This window comes from Lytechinus variegatus, chromosome 12 (genome assembly GCF_018143015.1).
Source record: "Lytechinus variegatus isolate NC3 chromosome 12, Lvar_3.0, whole genome shotgun sequence".
NCBI classification, from domain to species: domain Eukaryota; kingdom Metazoa; phylum Echinodermata; class Echinoidea; order Temnopleuroida; family Toxopneustidae; genus Lytechinus; species Lytechinus variegatus.
Window position 1 is genome coordinate 34231885 of NC_054751.1, and position 22113 is coordinate 34253997.

The window sequence follows — 22113 nt, forward strand, 5'->3', positions numbered from 1 at the left end:
AAGATTAAACTTTAAGCATGACACAATTATTTCAGTTTAACAGCGTTCTCAAACATTTGTATGTACAAATAGGTCCCCCTCACCTAGGTAACGAGTGGGGACCTGCAACTTACATAATAACATAACATAATTGATTAAAATCCACATGCCTGCCCTGGCATGACCAGAAATACCCAATTATTCTTGGAAAATACGTGTTTCAGGTGGCCTAATTGCCAAATTACCGCCAAACGAGAATATATAATTTATTTATATATGATCGACCGCCAACAAACACGTCAAAATTTTACTCGTATCTACCAAGATATTCAATAAATCTTAGCAACCATTACAGGATCATTCTACTAGTATTCACCAACGTTATTATCCTTAGTGCTTTTACCAGGGGGGGGGGGGGGGTACCAGGGAACATTGCTCATTCCTCCATTACAATGTATATCTAGGTTATCCATAACTGACCCCAACATGATTTAATGCATGCATACATTGAACGTAAATGCATGAGCAGCCAAATAACAACAAATGATACATTATGAAAACATAGACACACTGGTGAAACCGGCTCCAGACCAGCCAAAACCTTTATTCATACTATCGGATCGGACGGTCTGGAGTCGGTCACGCCGGAGCGACTAAGGTAAAATGTATAAATACATACTCAACGAAGATATGAAAGACCAACTTTTAACTCACTGATAAATCTGTCCAACCCTTCATCGGCCAGATGTAGGCCATCAGTTCTGTACAGCGAAATGTCATTATGGGATATTGATGGATGCGGTATGGCTTTACCATGAAATCTTGCAGCTAAAGCCTTGGCGTACCTATTGGCCGCCCTTCTCTTTAAGTCCAATTTACCTTGATCTCCTGTACAGCCAGCGGGGTACCAAACCCTCTCCAAAATGTCCGACCACACTATTTGAAATTTGTCCTTATTGGCGTCAAAAAGTCTATACGTCAAACTAGCCAGCTTCTTCTTGGACAGTGCCTCAATGTCATTCGTTCCTACATGCAATACTACTACTGAAGGCTTTGGTTCACTCCGACCCATCTTATCTAACCAATCGCTTACCCCTTCAATTCGTAGCCCCCTTTTTCCCAACCAACGGACCGACGTTCCAAGTCCAAGGTCAGCCTCGCCGGTGTTCTTCGCCCTGCGATGTGCCCAAAACACTATCGAGTCCCCTATGATCCACACCACAGGTCCTGTAATAGAAAACAAGAAAAGAGGGCTGGGCAGAATTTTGAAGTATGAAAATTTCCCCCTGAAAGGTCTGCTACCCTTCACCACCCCTTCATCACGGGGTTTTCCCCTCCAAGATACAATGTATGTAATCACATTTTTGACCCCTCCCCTTAATCCTGAAAGCATTGATATTAAACACGTCATTATACCGTTGTAACATTCTCTCTAAAAAGCAGAATGCTCGTAATTGTGTGATATCATTAAACCCTCACTTACTCATTCGATATTAAGCCCAGAGTTATTTCGATGATACATGTATATTGATATCAACATGTACAGGGGGGGGGGGGGGGGGGTCGTTATGATCAATCTGATGTTCCAAACACCTTCCAATCAATATAGTACTATCCCTTTCTTCCTTTTGTATAATGTAATAATGTATAATGTATAAACACATTCCAACCAATATATAATAATGTATAATGTATAATGTCTGAGCACATTCCAATCAATTTATAATAATGTATAATGTATAATGTAAAATGTATAAGGTATAATGTATAATGTAAAATGTATAAGGTATACTGTATAATGTATAACGTATAAACACATTCCCATCAATATAGTACCATCTCTTTCTTCATTTTGTATAAAGAATGTAATAATGTATAATGTATAATGTATAATATATGATGCATAATGTATAATGTATAATGTATACTGTAACAAGGGCTCCTTTGTAAACAGGCCTCTTGGCACTGAACATACCACCCTGCTTCTGAATAGGGCTGAATAAAATAAAACAATACCATGTAAGCAGATATATTGAGAATTATACACCCAAATATCCAACAACCCATCGGCCACGGCTTTGATTAAAGCACATGTCCTCGTGTAAAGTAAACGCGTTGTGACATTATTGGAAGATAACTTACACCTGATTTTGGTCAAAATGTCAAATAACCTAAAATCATCATTTCATATATATTTTCGTTCTTTTTTTTTTTTTTTTTTTTTTTTTTTTTTTACTTAACCATGTCGAGTCTTATATATCTCCGATGTGCACTCGAAACCCAACGCCCCATGCGTTGGATTTCTTCATCCGAGCAACCGGCCATGGCAGCGGTCGTAGCCGCCCCAATACGAAAGGAATGCGATGAAAACATTGCCGCCGGCATATCCCCGTATGTCAAACATCGTTTTATCATGTTTCCAAATTCACGCCTAGTTAGCGGGAGAGCACCATATGAACAAAAGAAGGCTCCACCATTCTTTGGGCGGATTTCTAAATAACGAATAACCGCCATCACAGGGCAGCTAACTGTCCCCAACTCTGGTATCGAAATGGTGCACCCATTTCCCCGCTGGTCAGTCTTTGACTTCCTTAGGAATAATTCCACCCTGCGATGCGGTGCATCGCCAGTTACCCTAACATCTGTGTTCTGCAGAATATACTCGCATCTATGCCTGGACTCTACTGTCAACTCACTAACTCTCAACAAACCATAAAATGCCACTGAAAAAGCAGCAGAGTACATCAAAACATCGTAATGACTACCACAAACATGCCTCAAGTAGGCGAGCATTCTATTTAACACAGACAATGTGATTGGATGCCTAGCATCTCTTCTCAAAGTACTTCGCCTACACCCTTCAATTAACCTTGTAATCACAAAACTTTTGGTCACATCCTTTAGCCCAGATGAACTCATATAAAATGCCAACCCAGATATGTATGTTTGAATAGTAGACCCTGCATATCCCATAAAGGATAAATAAGAAATGAACTGCGCCACCCATTCTACATTAGGGGGTAGCTGGGGGTCGTATCCGTACACTTTACAAAATTTCACGTATGCCCCCAAGGCAATAGAGTAAGTTGTGTGTGTTCGAGCTGCCCTAGAAGCCATCAGCAGTCGACTTCTCTCGATAGCCAGCTCTTCCAAAGACGGACTGGAACCTCCACGCCCTCCCGGGCGGCCCCCGGTGCTAACGCATGGAACCTCGGCATCTGAAATCGAGATAGTGCATCAGCTATACCATTATCACATCCATGTACATGCCTAGCCCTCAACACTATATTATTGCTTAAACATATAATCACCACCTTCCTCACCAAAACCATAATATCAGGGCATAGCGCCGACTGCTTGTTAAGTACTGCCACCACGGCCTGATTATCACAATTAAACAATATATTCTTGTCCTTTAGCTCCATGCCCCAAATCTCCAAGCCTACCCAAATAGGGAATAGCTCTAAAAAAGCTATAGACCTCCTATCGGCCTGGAAATCAGCAGGCCACCTGGATTGAGCCCACCTGCCTCCAAAGAAAATTCCAAAACCAATGCCAGCCGCCGCATCAGTGAAAAACTGAATTTCCTCGCTTCCAAACCAGCCTGGAGCCCGGAAGAAAACTTGACCATTAAAATGTGCCAAGAACTCCAACCAAACCCGCAAGTCAGCCTTAGCCCCTCTCGTCAACCTAACCATGTGAAAAGGACGCTTAACGCTCTTAGTTAAGTCAATGAGCCGTCTCATGAATGCTCGCCCTGGAGCAATTGCCTTACATACAAAGTTTAGACTACCTACAATCGACTGAATGTCTCTTAGGGAAATTTTTTGTTTCTGTACCGCCCAATTTAATTTCCCTACTAATTTCTCAATTTTGTCCTCCGGTACCCGAACCTGCTGAGAAACGCTATCTATTACCAGCCCAAGATATGACAACTGTGTGGTCGGGCCTTCCGTTTTTTCTCGCGCTATGGGCACCCCAAATCGTTCGCAAATTGCTTCAAAACAATGCATTGCCCGCCTGCAATCCTCCGAGGCAGGGCCGCCTGCAAAAAAGAAATCATCCAAATAATGGACAATATTTTGCGACTTCGCAACTTTTCTCGCGCAAAACTCTAAAAAAGTACTAAAACATTCAAAAGTGGAACAAGAAACTGCGCAGCCCATCGGCAAACAACGATCAAAATAGTAACGACCATCTATATACATCCCAAGCAACTCAAAATCTTTTGGGTGAACAGGCAAGAGCCTGAAAGCTGACTTAATGTCAGTCTTTCCCATAAGGGCACCCCGCCCCAATTGCGTCACAATATCTACCGCCGAATCAAAGGACGAATATGTTACTGTACACTGCCCCTCCGGTATGCCATCATTAACTGAATTTCCCCTGGGTGCCGATAAATGTTGAATCATACGGAACTCCCCTGGGGCCTTTTTGGGCACCAACCCCACTGGTGAACACCTCATATTCTCGAAGGGAGGAACAACAAAAGGCCCAACTATCCTACCTAAGTCTATTTCATCCCTCAATTTCTTTTTCAACGCATCCATGTGCTCGAATGCTGATTTCAGGTTTTTAACAACCAATGGGACCCTGTCCCCTTCAAAATGTAATGAAAAACCAAACTTAAAACCATTATACAAGCACTGAGCATGCTCCTGATTAGGATAAGTAGCTAACATGGGCACCAAACGTGCTAACTTAATAGGGGTCGGAGCAATAGACGACACCGCACTAGCCGTAGACCTATTTACTGCCAGCGGGACTGGAACCGGCCCGCCCTTGGCTACACTGCTTAGCCCCATGACCTGTCGCCTGGCAGCGGGAACACTTGTGCTCATAGATGCAAGCTTTGCCTCGCATGCACTTGCCTCTATTAAAGGCAAAGCACACGCCTCGGCTGGGTGTGCCATTGGCTCCGGGTCCCTTTCCTCCGAAGGGAAAAGATTTTTTCGCGCCGTACTCCCCTCTGTAGAACTGATGGCGAGGGGCATGGGGTAAATTGTGGCGCTGCCGCGGACCATTAGAGGCCACCAGCATCAACCACAACTCGGCGTCGACGCTCGCCCAGGATCGCCCGGGTAAACGCGCCTGCTTGCTCCTAAACTGAGTGTCATAGTCACGCCAGCCATAACCTGCAAACGCACGGGCTGCATGCCTTATCAAATCCATATATTTCATGAGCTCCCTGCTCCTTTCCATGTGCTTCTCAGCGTAAATTGAGGCAAATACTAGAAACACCGAAGTCCACTGCTCTACCGACATGATTTTCTTAGCCTTTGATTGAGGTTGAAGTTGCAAACCAAGGCCAGATCCCGATTGACACAAACTCAAAGTGGTGTCACCTACACTCAAGGCCCCAAACTCATCACGTGCATTATTATGCTTAAGGAGCACTCCCAAATCTATATATTCACTTGCCCAAATTTTTTCCTTCAGTGAGATAGCCACTTCCACACCTAGTGGGTCGCATGCGCTAATAAATGGTTCCGGTGCCCCCAACACGGCAGAAAGCCTAGGCGCCTGGGGCTCAGATCTCTCAACACCGACCTCCACTAGATCTAGGCCTAGATCTTCGGCTACCCCTGCCGACCGCGCCGGCACTGAAACTGCTGGCTGAGCCTGCCCCGAGCTACCGGTATCCGACTCCTGTGCTACTATCTCATGCCAAGCAATAGATCTGCCCACGGGCGCCTGGCCTTCCCGCCCCACTAGATCTAGATCTAGCTCTGCCATTTTATCACTAACTTTAGACCTAGGCCTACCACTTTTTTCATCAACATCGACAACTTGAGACTGAGAGGGATTTAACTCACCGCTCCTTCCTGGCCCGTTGTTGCCGCCTCCCAGCCCCAGATCCACACTTGCGGGGGTTGACGTCGCCCGTGGACCTCTCGGCCGACCCGGCCTCCTCTTCGGTGTGTCATCTCCCTTCCTCGCACCTGCGGTCGTTATTTTCTTGGCCTTAACCTTTGGCATGATCAACTCGCGAAACTAGAGTTAGACTCGAAGCTCCGTCACTCAGCCCAAGTCCAATGAATCCTGGATGCAATCACCTCCAAAGTTCAATCAAGCGAACCGCCAAGAAAAAATTCAATCCTGAAGTTGCAAACTGAATCTTTTAGGTCCACAAATCGGCACAGCTAACTTAGCCTTAGTTCTACGGCAACAATTCCTGAGGCTGAAGTCTGAAGACAGTAAAAAACTGAAATCAGCGTCTGTATAATCCAATAAAAGTATGAATCCTTTGTGTAGATATCCGGTATAGGTAGCTAGACAAATGTCGAAATATCTGCCACCTAGGCCTAGTGTCCAATTCTAGTTGCCAGTGCCGAAAGAAAATTTTCAAAAAATTTTGTAAGCACGCTTTACACATGCACCGTCATCTCTCTTCATTGAAAGCCAAAACGAAAATGAAGCATTCCCCGCACTTTTATCCGCGCATAGCTCAACCGCGGCAAATGTCTGGCATTGTGCCCAAATTCTTTGGCGCGGGCGCCAAAAAGCGCTGCCCCGCCCTTTACGGGTCGGGTCACGAGCCCTTTCTCGGGCAACCACGCCCCCTTTCAAAATCAAAACAAACTAAAATGTGTATTTTGCTAGCCCGCTAATAAATCATTTTAAATCGTCAAGCCGTCTTTAAAATCCATTATACCCCCAATCCATAAACATAAGACATGAAAGCACAGATACAAATACCAATGAATGAGTAAAACTCAGAATGTATAGTAGTATGATGTTTAAGTTTCACTTGGGAAGTTTTTTCTTTCAGGTTCAGCATACTTACTCATGAACACTCTAAACTGTTACTTAAAATGGTAAACAATGATGAAGTTCTGAAAAATTGATTTGTAAATGTTTTGATGATTGACCAATTTGATGCATAGTTAACAAAAAAAGTCAAGCAAGGGTAAATGCTTCTTAGGTTTTTCTTTAGACCATTGTGGTAGTCTTTTTAAGAGATATGAGATTGATTATAAACAATGTTTTAATAAAATCAGATTCTAAATATGTCAAACACATATATATTTACTCATACATGTATTTATGATTATTTCAAAGCATTGTGTAGGCCTATACAGCTTTCACCAATCCCTACCTTCATCTCTCCTCATTTGATTGATTCTGAAGTCTGGCTCGTATCCTCTGCATGAAGTTTTTAGTTATTTATGGCATCCATATATTTGTGAAACTGAATACTTTCAATGAATGAATTGCTTGTATGCACAGCTAAGTGTCAAATTTTAGAACACATGTATTTACCATTTTACCATTGATCTGATTATAAATTATTCCTATCCTGTGTCATTTTCCTTTAGATGAATATTGTTATGAAAAGTATAGTAAAAAAAAATGAAGAACCGATTGCATCACTGCAATTGGGGAAATATTTTGTGAAATGGGGAAACAATGCTTTTGATTCTGGAATTGAATGATAACTGATTTAAAACTACAATGAAATATTAATTGTTATCTTCTGTAAATATTCTAATGACATGAAATATTGTTTATTCATTACATGATTATATATTAAGCACCATTGTGTAGTGGCATAGTAATTTTGGAAATTCCAGATTATTCACATTTATTGCCTGTATATGCATGGAAACATACCCTTTAGTCTACCCCTTCCACCCCTTCCCCTAATCACCTGTTAAAATATTCCACCATTGTACACTGTTCCTGCATTAATCATGATTATTCTTATTTACCCTTTGTTTTATCTTGTGGCCCTGCTTTGTCCAATTCCTACCCTTACCCCTTCTATATCTATATATTCCTTTTTCTTTTGATTCCCCCATTCACTGTCTCCTTTTACTTAAACCCTAAAAATCCCAGATGTTCGCTCAGCTGTGGCCAGACCTAAAACCGCTCGCATCCGGAACTCAGCTCAACCGTGATAACTGGCAAGCATTGTCTGAAGGAAAAGAGCCAAATGGTTAGCACAAGAGAAGCTCACTTTACATTTCTTGTTTTATCTTCATTCAAATTATACACTTTATTTGTTGACACCCCTTTTTATGTTCATGTATTTTTTATGTTGATCTTTATGTGTAAAGGAAACTATGACTACTAATTGTGCTTCATGTTGTCAGAAAAATTTATTCTTTGAAAATCTCAGTTGTTGTCAGAAAAGTTGAAATTTCAATAGAAAGATAAGAATATAAAGAAAATTAAACTTTGGTAAACATTTGACAGCAATTTTCTTTACTGAAATTTACCACTGTACTATATCAATTTTACATTCCTTGAAACACATAAACAGCATTTGAAGTCACATGTTTGAGTCATTTGTGTTTTATTTTTGTTCAGTTTTTGTTTCTTTCCCATTTTCTTTATGTTATGTTTTTGTTTCTGATCCATACCTGGTGTGTTATGTATGAATAATAACTTTGTATGCAGTCTCCTGTCATTGTGCCATTTTAGTTTATTCCTCCCTTTTTTCCTTAATGTAATAATCATCAAATAAACAATAACATCCCAGTTTGTTTGGCTTTTTATGTTTGATTTTTTTTTTTAATTCTTTTGTTTTTTACAAATTGATGCGTGTTTTGGTGCATGCCATGCTAATTTGTGATAATGCTTTAGCTTACTTCATAATCTCTTCACTTGGCTCTGATGTTGGCAGCTTTTCTTTTAAATATCCTCACAAATGTTTCAATGAGGCATAAAAGTGGTAGGTATTTGAACTCCCAGAGTCTAGGCAGAATGAAAATTTAGGATTTATTATTTTGCCCATCAAAAACTATAGATTGGTTGTATGTTTCTGACCAATTTTCTAATTGAAAGGATTATTTACTAAATACTGAGATCTATCTACAGATTTATCCATATTATAATATTCTAGTTATTATTGTCCTCAGTAAAGGGTTTTGTTTTGATCTTTATTATTTTATGTTTCCTTGTGATTTCAATGATTTATATTGAAATGGTGAGTTGTGTGTAAAGAGGATACATAGTGGCCTTATCTGTCTCTAGATCACATTCTCTATTACTCTCTGTTGCTACTACCTGTCTGCTGCCCTCTCTCAAACCAACAAACCTCATCTTGTAGAACTTTGCTGAATTTGAGCCGGCCCTAAGGCCGCTGCAGGATGGGGTTGAGCAGAATCGCCAGGAATGGAAGAACCTGGCGGACCGCTACGAGCAAGCTAAGTCCCAAGACCTGAGGGATAATAAAGGTTAGAGGTGGAGTATGAACAAATTCAAAACTACCTTCACATGCTAAACTTTAACTGTCACAGAAAAAAAAATATATAGGCAGTTCTGTAGTCCTGATTGTTTGCTTGATTTGACTAAAAAACACTTATCAAATTATTTGTCTTGCAAAAGAGCTTCACTGTGCCTCTAATCTTGTGTTAAGGAAATAACATGTATAGAGCTTTACAATCAATCACTAACACAAATGCAAAAGAATTTTTTTTAAATGCTGAAATCAGTGTGTTTCTGTTTTGTAGTGTGTATCACCCTGTTACAAGATTGATGTTGTAACTTGATATTTTAAATTAGGTATTGAAAACTTCCTGGATGTAGGTTTCTTGATGGTAATGCTCTGGATCTCTATTCTGTAAAGGAAAACTCTAAAAGTTAATCCAGAGAAATGGTATCTCGGATCAGACTTAATCACTTATTTCTTTAAGTTGCAGTATCAACATTTTGAATAATGAGAAAGAGTGATGGAGAATTTAGTAGTCTACACTAGTATTTAATAAAGTCAATTTGTTCTTCAGAAAATCCTCTCTTGGCTTAGTGATATTTTTAATCTGTAAATGAAATAAATACAAATAGAATGTACCTGATTTATAAATTATTATTTCATTTAGAATTACAATAATTATAGGAATGTAAATGATCACAAATATGGCCTGTTGGAATTTACCGGTATAGGTAATCACATGTGACACTGGAAAAATAAAACTGGTTTACAAAGTATTGCAGCAAGCATTTCACACTATCAGCTGTTATCCCTCCCTCCTAAAATTATATTCCTCCTATAACAAATTATAAAATCTGCATGTTGGATTTTGATTGTTTTCTGTGTTATCCTGTTTGTTTATTTATAGTATTATAGTTTTTCATGGTATTTGTGTTGAAATTTCTTGTTTTCTGTTGCATATATGCACAGTAAATATTAATCATGTAGGTATGGGAATTTATTATTAAAATGCATGGTGGGACGAAACTTTAGCTCTTACTTTTTTCAGATGTCACCTTAAACATCATGCTTCAATCACTAATTTTTATTGATCATCAAAATGATTAGTTTTTGTGCTGGAATTTAAGCTTGAATATTAGTTGGAGTTGAGCCTCATTTGGAAAGGTCATTGAATAGTCTGAACAACTGCATTCGAGGAAATTCATCAAATCCAGGATGTCAATTGTCCATCTACTTTTATTGTGTTGGGTTTGAGTAAAGCTTAATAGTAAAATGTTTAATGATTGCAATATGTAGGCATATAACATACTTGTACTTGTGTCGCTGTAAGTTGTGTATGTCTTTTATTGTTATATGTACAAGGTGTTTCAGTGAGCAGTTGCTGTTATTTATACTTATCAATTTGTCTAATATGTGTACCTTTTTACCATTATTTAGGGTAATTTGTACATGTTTTAAAGAAATATTATAAAGAAAATGTCACTTCTCATATTTCTTTCAGAAAATGAATTTGAAAAATTGATAAAAGCAAATATTGGAAGTTCACATTTTCACGCATAATGAAGCATAATTTTAGAAGGATGATATGGAAATTAACCACTGCCATATCAACGTTTCCTAATCAGCTTGAGGTAACCAGAACTATCCTTACTGAAGATGTTTTGAACGGTTACACTAAATGTACCGTACAAGTCACATGTTTGTGTACAGAATCTCAATGAAGAACAGTATAGGTTCATCAGGTTTCCTGATGCATGAAATAAAAGTGAATGACAAGAACACCCCCCCCCCCCGCAAAAAAAAATCTTACATTTTACACTCTTAGAGAAAGGGATGGTGAAAACAAATCATTGTCTGAATGGTGTATGGTAGATAGCTACCATCTTCATCTTGATATTGTGAAATACTCATATTTCTACATTTCTAATTACTGTACTTTAAACTAAATAATCATGTCTTAGTTTAGGCAATATTGATTAATTGAAGTCCCTATTATATTACACGAAATCTTTGTTGCATACTGATAAAGGGATGGCTGAAATATTTTTCCTTGCAATCAAAAGTGTTTCGTTAATATACTTGTATAAAAACACCTAAATGTATACAGTTCAAATAGGCATGAACCTATGTAGATTTGGTTAAATAACAAAAATGCATCAAGCACTAATGTTCTGTTGCACCTATTTTAGGAAATTGTTGCAGATTGGCCAATAACTAATACCCCTTTCACAGTAAGCACAAGTCACCCACTGGGTGTTAGTCAGGGATGAAGGTGCATCTAAGGTAATGTGAGGGTGAAATCTCACTCTCAGAGCATTTTTGGTAAGGCTCAGGTGCCTCTTTTTTACCTAGAGGTTTTGTGGGTGACATGAGAGTCTCACTCTCAAATCATTGTGGGTAAGTCTCAGGTGACTTGGTGATGTTTTGGGGTGTTTCTTTTTTCCAGGAATATCTTTACACTAGTGAAGTGGCATTAAGGATGATTTGAGGATAAATCTCACTCATAATGCATTCTAGTCAAGTCTCAGGATGATTTGGTTTTGTGACATTTAGTAAATCCATTATTTGCAGCAAATGAGCCAAGGAACAGAGAGTCAACCAGGAATTTGTGAAGCATCATGAAATGTTGAAAGGTCATCCTTGGGTCACCTTCAAGTCACCTGGGTGATCACTGTGAAAGGGGCATGAGACTAGTTGCCAAAACAAAGAAAAAGAAACGTGCTTTGATCCAGTATTTTCATTATTTTACTTCATTGGAAGAACCATGTTAATGCAAATAGATAATTATCTAGATTACCCTAGAATGACTATTAGCAGAAGTGTTTAAGGCAGAAGCTCTTTTCATATTTTCCTTTTATTATCTCATGACAGTGTGGAAGTAAAAAGTAAGTGATAAAACGAGGATATCGTAACATCATTAGTCCATCCAAGGCATGCTCACATTTTCACCTAGGTTTGGTTAATTCATCTTAGACATAACAGACAGGTCATTTTTGTTTAGATCTTTGATTAATGCCTGATGTGTATAATGTATGGTTTCTTGACTGGTTACTAATCCGATTACCACAAGTGCATTGTAAGGTTTCTGTCATAGCATGCATTGCCAGTCATTCAATTAACAATAGATTATACTTGTTTATTATGGTTACTGATATATTCAACTTGAGCAGGGATTAAAAATAATATCCTCATATTATTTCTTTGCATTATTAAGTTATTCATGCTTTTTTTCATTGATTTCTTCTTGATTTTCTAATTCATCTCTTTTAAGAAAAAAGGTTAATAGGATTACTCTTAGTTTTAAAAGGTGCAATATTTATATTGATGAATATGTTCTTTCTGTTTAAGATGTATTACCTTCGCTAGATCAGATCTTCATTATACAATAAGGATATTAACCATTCATTTTATGAGGACTTTCCTTACCATCTGCCTTTTCTCTGCTTTCTCTTTTCTCTGTTTCTATACATCTTCTCCTGCCCCTCTTCCTCCATTCCTTCTTGACCATCCGTTAAGACCTCTGTAAGTGCTCCCATTTGTCACTCAAACTATAAAGAATTTCACTGCAGTTCAATCTTCTTTTTTTTCTTTTCATTATCTGTCTCCAATCCTCACACATACCCCACTTGGTCTCCTTCCCCTTCACTTGGAGCAGACTAACTCCCCTATGTGCTGGAATCTGCTTACACCTGCACACACAGATGCAGACCTTCTTGTAAGTTCCAGGCAGATGGCAGTTTAATTTTTTTTTTTGAGTGTGTTCTCATATCGTTATAGAGATATGTTTGTCTTGTATACCTCAAGCAAGATGAGAAAAAGAAGCTTATATATTCAAGCCAACCAAATTAATGCACTCACCTGCACTTGTTTTCAAGCAAGACTTGTATGAAATGTCTCGTTAGATATTCACCCTTTTAATTCACAATTGATACCAATTTCTGATTTCACTTGAAATTTTATTTCTCACTTGAATTGCTTGTCATGATTAGTTTCTGAAACATATCCCCCAACTACCTTCAGATATTTAAAACTCTTTTGAATTGATAATACCTTTCAAATAGATTATCAAACTTATGTATTTTGCCAGTATATCAAATCTTTGGTGACATTGATTCTCTTTTTGCATGGTCTTGTCTGTGTGTTTTGTGTAGGAATTGCACCATGTCTACCTCTTTTCCTGTGATGAATTTAATTAATCCTGGTGTATAGCAGTTATATATGTATCACTTTCATTTACGTATACTTATATCTGTTGTCAACTGCACTTATTATTTTCATTTTTCCTGCTTTATTTAGTTGAACTTTTGTTTTACTAAGCTTATCCTTATATAGGTAAGCTTACCCCCTCCCCATACACGCATTGCGGTCAAGGTGCATTCACTGAACCTGGCCGGTCAAGCCACAGTATACATCCTCTAATCAATGGGTGTGCACCTAGACAGACTACCTGCCAAGATGAAAAGTTTAGATGACATTTTTCATAAGTTATGACTTTTTCTCTATTATTTCCTAGATGTGATATGATAAGGAATGATACATGTAGTAGAGATATAAAACAAATATATGACCTATGACATGCTAAAACTATTTAAACTCGGGAACTTCTGTAGTACCATTCTCCCTTGTTCTGTTGGCCCTCCGGAGAAGGATCCTGTTTAACCCTTTCAATTTGAATAGTTTTATCCAGATACTTGTGCATTGTGGTAAAATGTATACTGTTTTTCAAGACAAAGCTTGTGTGCCCTGTGTTTTTTTAATACAGAATACTCATTTATATATTTTTAAGCTTAGAAAAGTCAAGACTTCACTTTTTTAGTATTCTTACAGTATTGCAAAATATCTAGGGATGTAATTTGCAAGTAATGTATTGATTGGGCTTGAAAGGAAATGGTTTTTCATTTCTGCCAGAATGCAGATCACCTCAGCATAGAAATTATTGATATCTTGATAAAGGTATGAAGAATATAGCATCTCAACATCTAAATATTATTTTCAAGCAATTGCCCCTTTTTAAAGATGTACAAAACCCTTAGCTATACTTAAGTATCATGTTTTGGTTCTGACTCCTACCTTACTATCAGAATGTTGTGAGTTCTGAATAGATTTGGAAATTGAAAACATAAAGGTGGACGTGACATGATGTTAATTGAACCACGCAAACATGGTGAGTGTTGTGATGGATGCGACTGAATCTAGCATTGAATTGAAAATAAACTTGGCGCTTTTTAACATTCACCGGTAAAGGAATATGACAAGATAGATTCTGAAAATTAGTTTGGTGAAATTTAAGAAATTACAATGTCTTCAGCCATATATGAAATATTAGATCAATTCCTTTTTTTTTTCTTTTTTTGCAGAAGATAGTGTAGGTACACTAACCAATTGGTCGTAATGCCAAAGTTAGCCCATTTTCATTTAGGGAGAACTAACTCCCTGTTTATTCTAAAAGGGAGCACAGGGTAGGGTCTTTGTTCAGAATATCTATTAGTAAATTTCAGCAATCAATGAATCAGATTTTTATTAGAAATCCAGTTCCTGGTAAGTTGATTAAGACTAAGATATTATATCATTGTTACACATTCATATCATTCTGTTATATTTAAATATTTAACAGTTTTACTTTATAATTATCTCTCAATTTTTTCCCCTGAATAATTCAGTCAGAGTTGCATAAATTACCTTGTAAAGTAGTTTAAAAACCATTTACATGTATCCATTGGTTTTAGTTTTTCACTTTAATTTAATGAGGCAGGATCCTTTTTTTATCTGCACCCTTGCATTTATCATAATGTTTATTTTCAAGGATTTATTAAAAGCTTATATTAGAATATAGAAGATGGAACCTATAAAGCTTGTAAGAAATAAAATATATACCATTTTCCTAAGAATTTTGTCCTAATTGATTTTCAAGTTTTTTTACTGAATGGCACATTTCCTTTCTTTTCTATATACTGGTAATCATGAAGAATTTTAATCTGTTGTTTAAAAAAAACACCCAGACTATTGTTTTTTTTTATATCTATACAGTGCGTCTTAGAAAAAACGAAACCGAGATTTATCATAACTTAATCACAAACACAGTTGACAAGTGAACTACCATTATAAAGCTTAGAATCTTCTCTTTCATCTGAAATTACTTAGATTATTTCCTATTCATGCATGAGTGAGCAAAAACAATTTAAAAGGGGATACCAAAAAGTCACTTGGCAGGCTGTATCTGGGTTTCAAAAAGAAAACCACATTTAAAAAAAATTCAATACTAGTATCTGCTCTTAATTTGATACCTCAATTACAGAAAATTGTCAAGAAATGACAAAGTTCTGCTTATTTGAAATAAAGCTTGGATTTCAATAATTTCCATAAAATGAAGAGGTTTTACAGGCTAGCGTTCAAACTCACTCGACACTCCATTTTTTTGACGATCAGCCATGCATTAAGTCTTTTGTAAACCATGCGATAGCTTCTGTTGGAAACCAGTGGAAACATGTTTATTTTAATGAAATTATGGAAATACAAGCATTGTTTCAAAGGATCAGAACTTTTTTAATTCTTGACCATTTTCTGTGATTAGAGTATGAAATAAAAGAGCAGATATTGAACATTTAAGAATGTGATTTTCTTTTTGAAATTCAGATTCCCCCTGCCATATGAGGTTTTGGTATCCTTTCTTTAAATTGTTTTTGCTCACTCATGCATGAATAGGAAATAATCTAAGTAATTTCAGATGAAAGAGGAGAGTCTAAGCTTTACAATGGTAGTTCACTAGTCTATTGTATTTGTGATTAAGTTATGATAAATCATTGATAAATCTCGGTTTCGTTTTTTTGTAGGACGCACTGTACATGTATATCACATTAGTCGCATAAGCCTCAGCTGGAATTGATTTACCTGTTAATGGTAGTGATCCCCACTGTAAGTAAAAAAAATGATAATAATGACAATGAATAAAGTAAACAAATAGTTTAAACACATTAAATTGTCCCATTGTCAAAAGGTTAGATGGAGAATTAGAGATTGTTTTTGAAAGCTTATGAATAGTACCTTGCTACTCCATTTTATGCATCATTTATCAATTATGTTTGGTTATATCATTATTTTTTATTATTATTTTGTATTATTTTCCCATCTTATTCTTTATCCTTTAAAGAATTTGCATTTAGCTTATCATGGTTTAGTTGCTTTGTTATGGATTTTGTGGCTAGTAGGGTATTTTTCTTTCACCTATTCTGTTCTTCATGTTTGTTTTGTAATGTAAAAACCTTGTTTGCTTGTTTGTAATTAATCTTCAACCAATTTATGAACCTCGTGTCCCATATTCATTCGAAACTTAAGATTGAAAAGCAAAATCTTCTTCAGAAATGATGAGTGGTTAGATGTGCTTTTTTGGTAGTAGTGTAGTAGTAGTAGAAGAAGAAGGAGAAGAAGTAGTAGTAGTGGTAGAAGAAGTAGTAGTAGTAGTAGTAGTAGTAGTAGTAGTAGTAGTAGCAGCAGTAATAGTAGCAGCAGTAGAAGTAGTAGTAGAATCAATAAAGGTAGTATTGATTAATATAGATACGATCCACAGCATTTATATTGCACCATATTTCTGTAAAACATATGCAATACGTACATATCAATATAAACATAATATTTGTAATTATTGTCTTAATTCTTATTTCTATTATCAAGGATTTTTCTGTTCTTTTGATCATTGTAAGAATTCATTATCATATATTAATTCCACACATGGAAAGTTGCTCTTTGACTGGTGTAAAACAAAAGAACAGAAATCTGTGATAAATAGTAGCTTTGCCCATTAAACCCCAAAAAGTGCACTTTACGCTGATCTCTGAATAAAATCTATCTACAGATTCATAGCAAATATAATCTCTGTTTTATATGGAGTATGAAAAAAAATTGCACCATATATCATCTGCAGAAAAAATTGTAGCTTTATATACTTTCTCTGATAAATAAAAGTTCTTTGCACTGTCTACTATCTACTCCACAATTAAATCGCACTTACATATGCGTAAACAAATTAAAAACACATTTGTGAATTAATAGCATGGGCACCCTGGGAGGACTCAACCTATTTGGATCTAGCCATAAGATTTCAGAATAGATGTTGTTTTTATACTCTTGTCAAACAAAGTTTGAAGGGTGTATATGGGAATCAGTGTATTGTTGGGCGGTCAGTCAGTCCAAGCTACTTAGTTTTTAACCAGTACTCATGAAATCTGGAACACACATTGGTCTTGGGGCATAGATAGGCAAGACACATTTTTTGCATGTGTCGGGAATAGTGTTGCCATGGGAATGGAATATTATGGCAAAAATTAGGTAAACATCTTGCAGTTCCTCAGTTTTGAACCAATTCTCATAAAAATTGTCACATTCATTAGTCTGGAAGTAAAGATGTGCAAGACACATTTTTAGTGTGTGTGTCAGAAATCATATTGCCATGGTGACAACATAAGATATGGCATAAAATTTAGTAAAAAAAATCTTGTGGTTCAAACTAATCACTCATTGTTTAACCAATTGTTATGAAATTTAGCTCACAAGATGGGCAAGACATATTTTTTATGTTTGGAACTGTGTTGCCTTGTCAATGGCATGATACAAAAATTAATGTGAAACTAATTATCGCTACTTTTTTTCATTTTAGGACCTATATTTATAAAAAATTGGCACATAAAAAGATCTTGAGCTAAATAATGGCATGACACACTTTTTGCATATATCTGAAATAGTGTTGCCATGGAAACCATGTTATAGCCAAAAATCCTAGAAAATTAATTTTGGATCAAACTCATAAAAAGCTCAAGTTTTAACAAATATTCATCTTTGAGTAATGACATGCAAGATTAATTTGCTAATAGGGATGAAAACTCCATTACGATGGTAACGGCATAGGGCAGGGGTGTTAATCACCTTCAGTCATATTTCTAGTTCTTTTAGAGAGAAATATGTTCCCTTTTCTAAATTTAATTTAGATGGAAGTATCTCATGTGGAATATAAAGCAAAGAATCTTTTTGTTTCAATGGATGAGACAGAGTACATGTATCATAATCCTAGGCAATATAAATGTACCGGTAGACACTACCTTTTTTCTCATTTTTTCATGAAAGATAGCTACGTCCAAAACACCTTCAAAATGATAGTCCCTTCAATTTCAGTATTTGTTTGCTTAGTATCATTTTTATTATCTGTGATATCTCTTCTTGGCATTTCTTTCCTTCTAACTTGTTTTGAAATAACCATTGTGCACGTATCTAGAATCTTACCTTGAGCAACATACTGTATGCAAAATGTGCAAGCCTGTCATTATTAACATGCTACTAAAGTCACCCAGTTTTTCTCTTTTTGTTTGTTCTATCTATAATCACCTTGTAGTACTCCCCCACCTCCCCCATCTTTCACTCTTTTTCTCTCACTCCTCTTTTCTATCTCTCTTCTCTTTCCCTCTTGAAAATACCTGTTTTATGTCTATCCTTTTCCCATTTTCCCCATGGTTGGATGTTAACTTGTAAAAATAAGTCTGTAAACTAGAAATCAAATAAGGTTGGCAGAAGTTTTTGTTGGGTAAAAATAATAAAAATCCTTTTCTGGGCAATCGTATGTGATGAAATACATTGAAATATTGTATATATTAACTACAGCAAGTTGTTGACTTTGAAACATAAAAAAAAGGATTTTGCCTAATTTTTGTAAAATAGAAACAGACCCAATTACACTTTTCATATTTGAAAATAAATATTATTATTCAGTAACAAAAGAGAAATGAAGGAGTTTATTATTTTCCAAACAGTAAGAAAGCAGTAGTCTTTTAATTGGCCTTGGTAAGTTTTCTGATTTTCATTTAATTTTTGGAGCATTTGAATATGAACTGGACATCTGTTTGAAAAAAAGTGTATTACATGTATTGTAATCATCAATAATTGTACATTTCTTATTTTTCAAAATAGACTGGGGACCTCGATATAACTCCCTCCAAACAAGCAAACAATCAGAAAGCACAATCCTCCAGAATGACAACGCCCAACTGGACAACCTTGCTGAGAAGCCTTCATTGGAATCCATGTCAAAACAGGATGGAAGTAGGGGTTCTTGCACCAGTGAGCCGAAGAAACGGGGTTCACAAATGAGCCAACAATGTAAGGAAGCCTTGGCGGCGAAGAAAAATAAGAGCTCCCTTTGTTCAGTAATTTGATCTCGGCTTTTATACCAATCATCTGAATCTCAAAAGTATTATCCAGATTTCATTATGAAATATCATATTCAATTTATTCAGTTTTTTTTTTCAAATTCGTGAATGATTAGCATAATTACATTTATGCTGTATTAGTTATTTTACATCACTTCCAAAAGATTATATTTGATATCTTATTTCATATTTTTCAAGACTTTACAACAATGCTGCCAATAAAAGCATATTCATATGTGATCAAAATGTTATGCAATCTATTGTTCACTCCTAATGATTTATTTAATTGGTGAAAAATGTATTTTGATCATCATGGGTTTTATTTTAAGAATAGAATAATAGAAATATAAATGATTACTATGTGAAAATGTCACTTGAATAAATTAATGATAATAAATTGATATATAGATGAACCTTTATAGCCAAATTAGATAGCAATATCAAACTTATGTTATTTCTAAAGAAATAACTGATTGGAGTTGATTTTGTTGGTCTGACTCTAGCACTAGGTAAGGATAATATTAAACAGCATGTCCACTTCACTGTTATTAGTTATAATAATGATAATACTTTGTACTATTTATGTGGGTTGGAACACAACTCAGGCAAATTTTGAAAAACAGTTCAACTCCATGTGTTGCATGCACAAATTCAGATCCATTCTATATGGTAATATTCCAATTGCATTACACTCAGATATAATGGATTCGGCATTCTGAATATGAGTAAGTTGAGTTGATTTTTTTTAAATGACCAACTCAGATGTCTTGAACAGACAATACACTGTATATAGCCCTGAAAGTCAATCCGTGCCATTTTTGCTTGTTTGAGGGGAGATTATTTCAATAATTTAGTCAGAAACCAAAGTGATTGTAATTTATTTTTCGTGTATAGATGTGTTGACACAAACTCCATAATTTTTTTTCTTATCTCTAGAACAATGAATAATTTTGTTGATGTATCCCATGTGTATGTTATGAAGCAGTAGTGTGTGACACATGTGTACAAAACAATATCTAGTTACTTAATACTAGATATATGTCTTTAGAAATCACCTCAACTCTCTAGTGTGCTCCATGTTTTATCTATTGATATTTTGACCATGTCTTGCCAAAAAGAACTTGCCACTGGGCATGATTCTATATCTCACAGTGTGCACTGCATGAATAGTACTTTCTCTGCCCATAACAGTAAATCAATGTGTAAGAACATCTCACTCTAACATCATAACACAGACAATTTTCTAATGTTTCATAGAGGTGAACTAAGTTTTCAAATAACTTATAAACATGAGGGTTTTTTTCAATATCAAGATAAATTTGAAATTTTGTACAGTTTAGAAGATTTTTCTTTTCATAGAGCCAAAGACAACAAATGTCTTAGTACTGTACTAGTATTTTACCTTGACCTTTTGTGTGTATAATGTATTATCAGTATTTTTGTGTGATAATCAAATTTTAGATTTGGAAAATTTTACCACTGTTAATATTTAGATATGTAGATTATAGATACAATCTAATTTTTATTCAAACTTTCATAAAACATCTTACAAAGAGATAGAAATCATATACTGTGATTCAACCAGAGAATATGTGATATAATATGAAGAATCAATTCAAATTAATGGAGAAATACTTGTAAAGTGAGGTTTTATTTTTGCTTTTGATTTGATATCTCATTCCAGTTTTTAAAAGCCATCACTGGTTAATTTGCCATCAATATCAAATTCTATGACAATATTATCCCAACAGCAAATTATATCAATGTTTCCAGGAGATGCTTTCAGGCCCTCTTGATATCCAAAGTTACTGTAAGTTTACAGATGTTATTCAGACCTCATACATGTAGTATATGTACCTGCTTATTATTTTCTGCATTCCTACTCACCCAAAACCAGACCCTTTCAGGGTAAGTTCTCAAAGTCATAAGCATGCACAGTATCGTGTGCTTTGCAGATGAGGTGCATGCTTTGAAAATTGCTAGTGCTCTTAGCAAGCGACTCAGGTGCCATACTCATTTGGAAAGGATAGCAGTTCTTGCAATGTGCTTTCACACTGCAAAAATACCCACGATATTGGAAAGTTATCTACAATAGTTTTCACTATCTTAAAGAGTAGCTACTAATTAGCGGGTGTTTTTTTCGCTCATTACTTACAAACAGCTTTATGAATCACCCATCAGGTATGTTTGTTTTTTGATTGGGCCTGAAAGTATCTATTGAAATAAAAGAAATGGCAAAATTATTGTTGACTCATCGGAATGAGCATAGATGAAGTCTAGATAAGAAATTAGCTTTCGAGGTAAATCTGAAGGTCTGTTACAATACCAAGAACAAAATGTATTATGATTAATTATATTGTCATATTTTGTATAAATTACATTGAATGTTATTATGTGAGGGATGTAGGATAATTGGTGTGATATGATGTATGCTTACATCAAAGATTTACAAGATTTAAAACTGTGTGCCAGATAAGTCAACCTTGATGCTTTTAGGAAGGATTAGAGAAGAAAAAAAAGTGTAACATCTTGTTCTTGGTAGCAGGTGACACTCATTTTAAAAACATTTCATTGCATAACATTTTACATTCATGTATTAATTTGATGTTTGCTTAATATGTGTGCTTGTCATTAAATGTGATGCATTGCTGATATGTAAATGCAAAATAATATCAGGGTGGAGTTGATTTTATGCTGGTTTGTTAGTTGTATTTATGTGTAAAGTTTAATATGTCCATGTATTATACATAAAATTGAACAGTTTTAATGCTTATTATAATTTTTGCA

The 22113-nt window shown here is 35.8% G+C and overlaps 1 protein-coding gene across 4 annotated transcripts in view; it reads left to right on the forward strand.

Annotated features, from left to right (window-relative positions):
• Window positions 1-21462, forward strand: part of LOC121424878 (cGMP-specific 3',5'-cyclic phosphodiesterase-like) — a 143158-nt gene extending 121696 nt beyond the window's left edge. For 3 of the 4 annotated variants that reach the window (XM_041620723.1, XM_041620725.1, XM_041620726.1), the window contains 2 exons: window positions 9035-9161; window positions 19088-21462. In XM_041620723.1, coding sequence (XP_041476657.1) covers window positions 9035-9161; window positions 19088-19332 — 372 coding nt within the window. In that variant the 3' untranslated portion in view covers window positions 19333-21462. Of the gene's footprint in view, window positions 1-7818; window positions 7919-9034; window positions 9162-19087 lie in introns of all 4 variants that reach the window. The other variant, XM_041620724.1, reaches the window with a different exon arrangement.
• The last annotated feature ends 651 nt before the right edge of the window (window positions 21463-22113 follow it).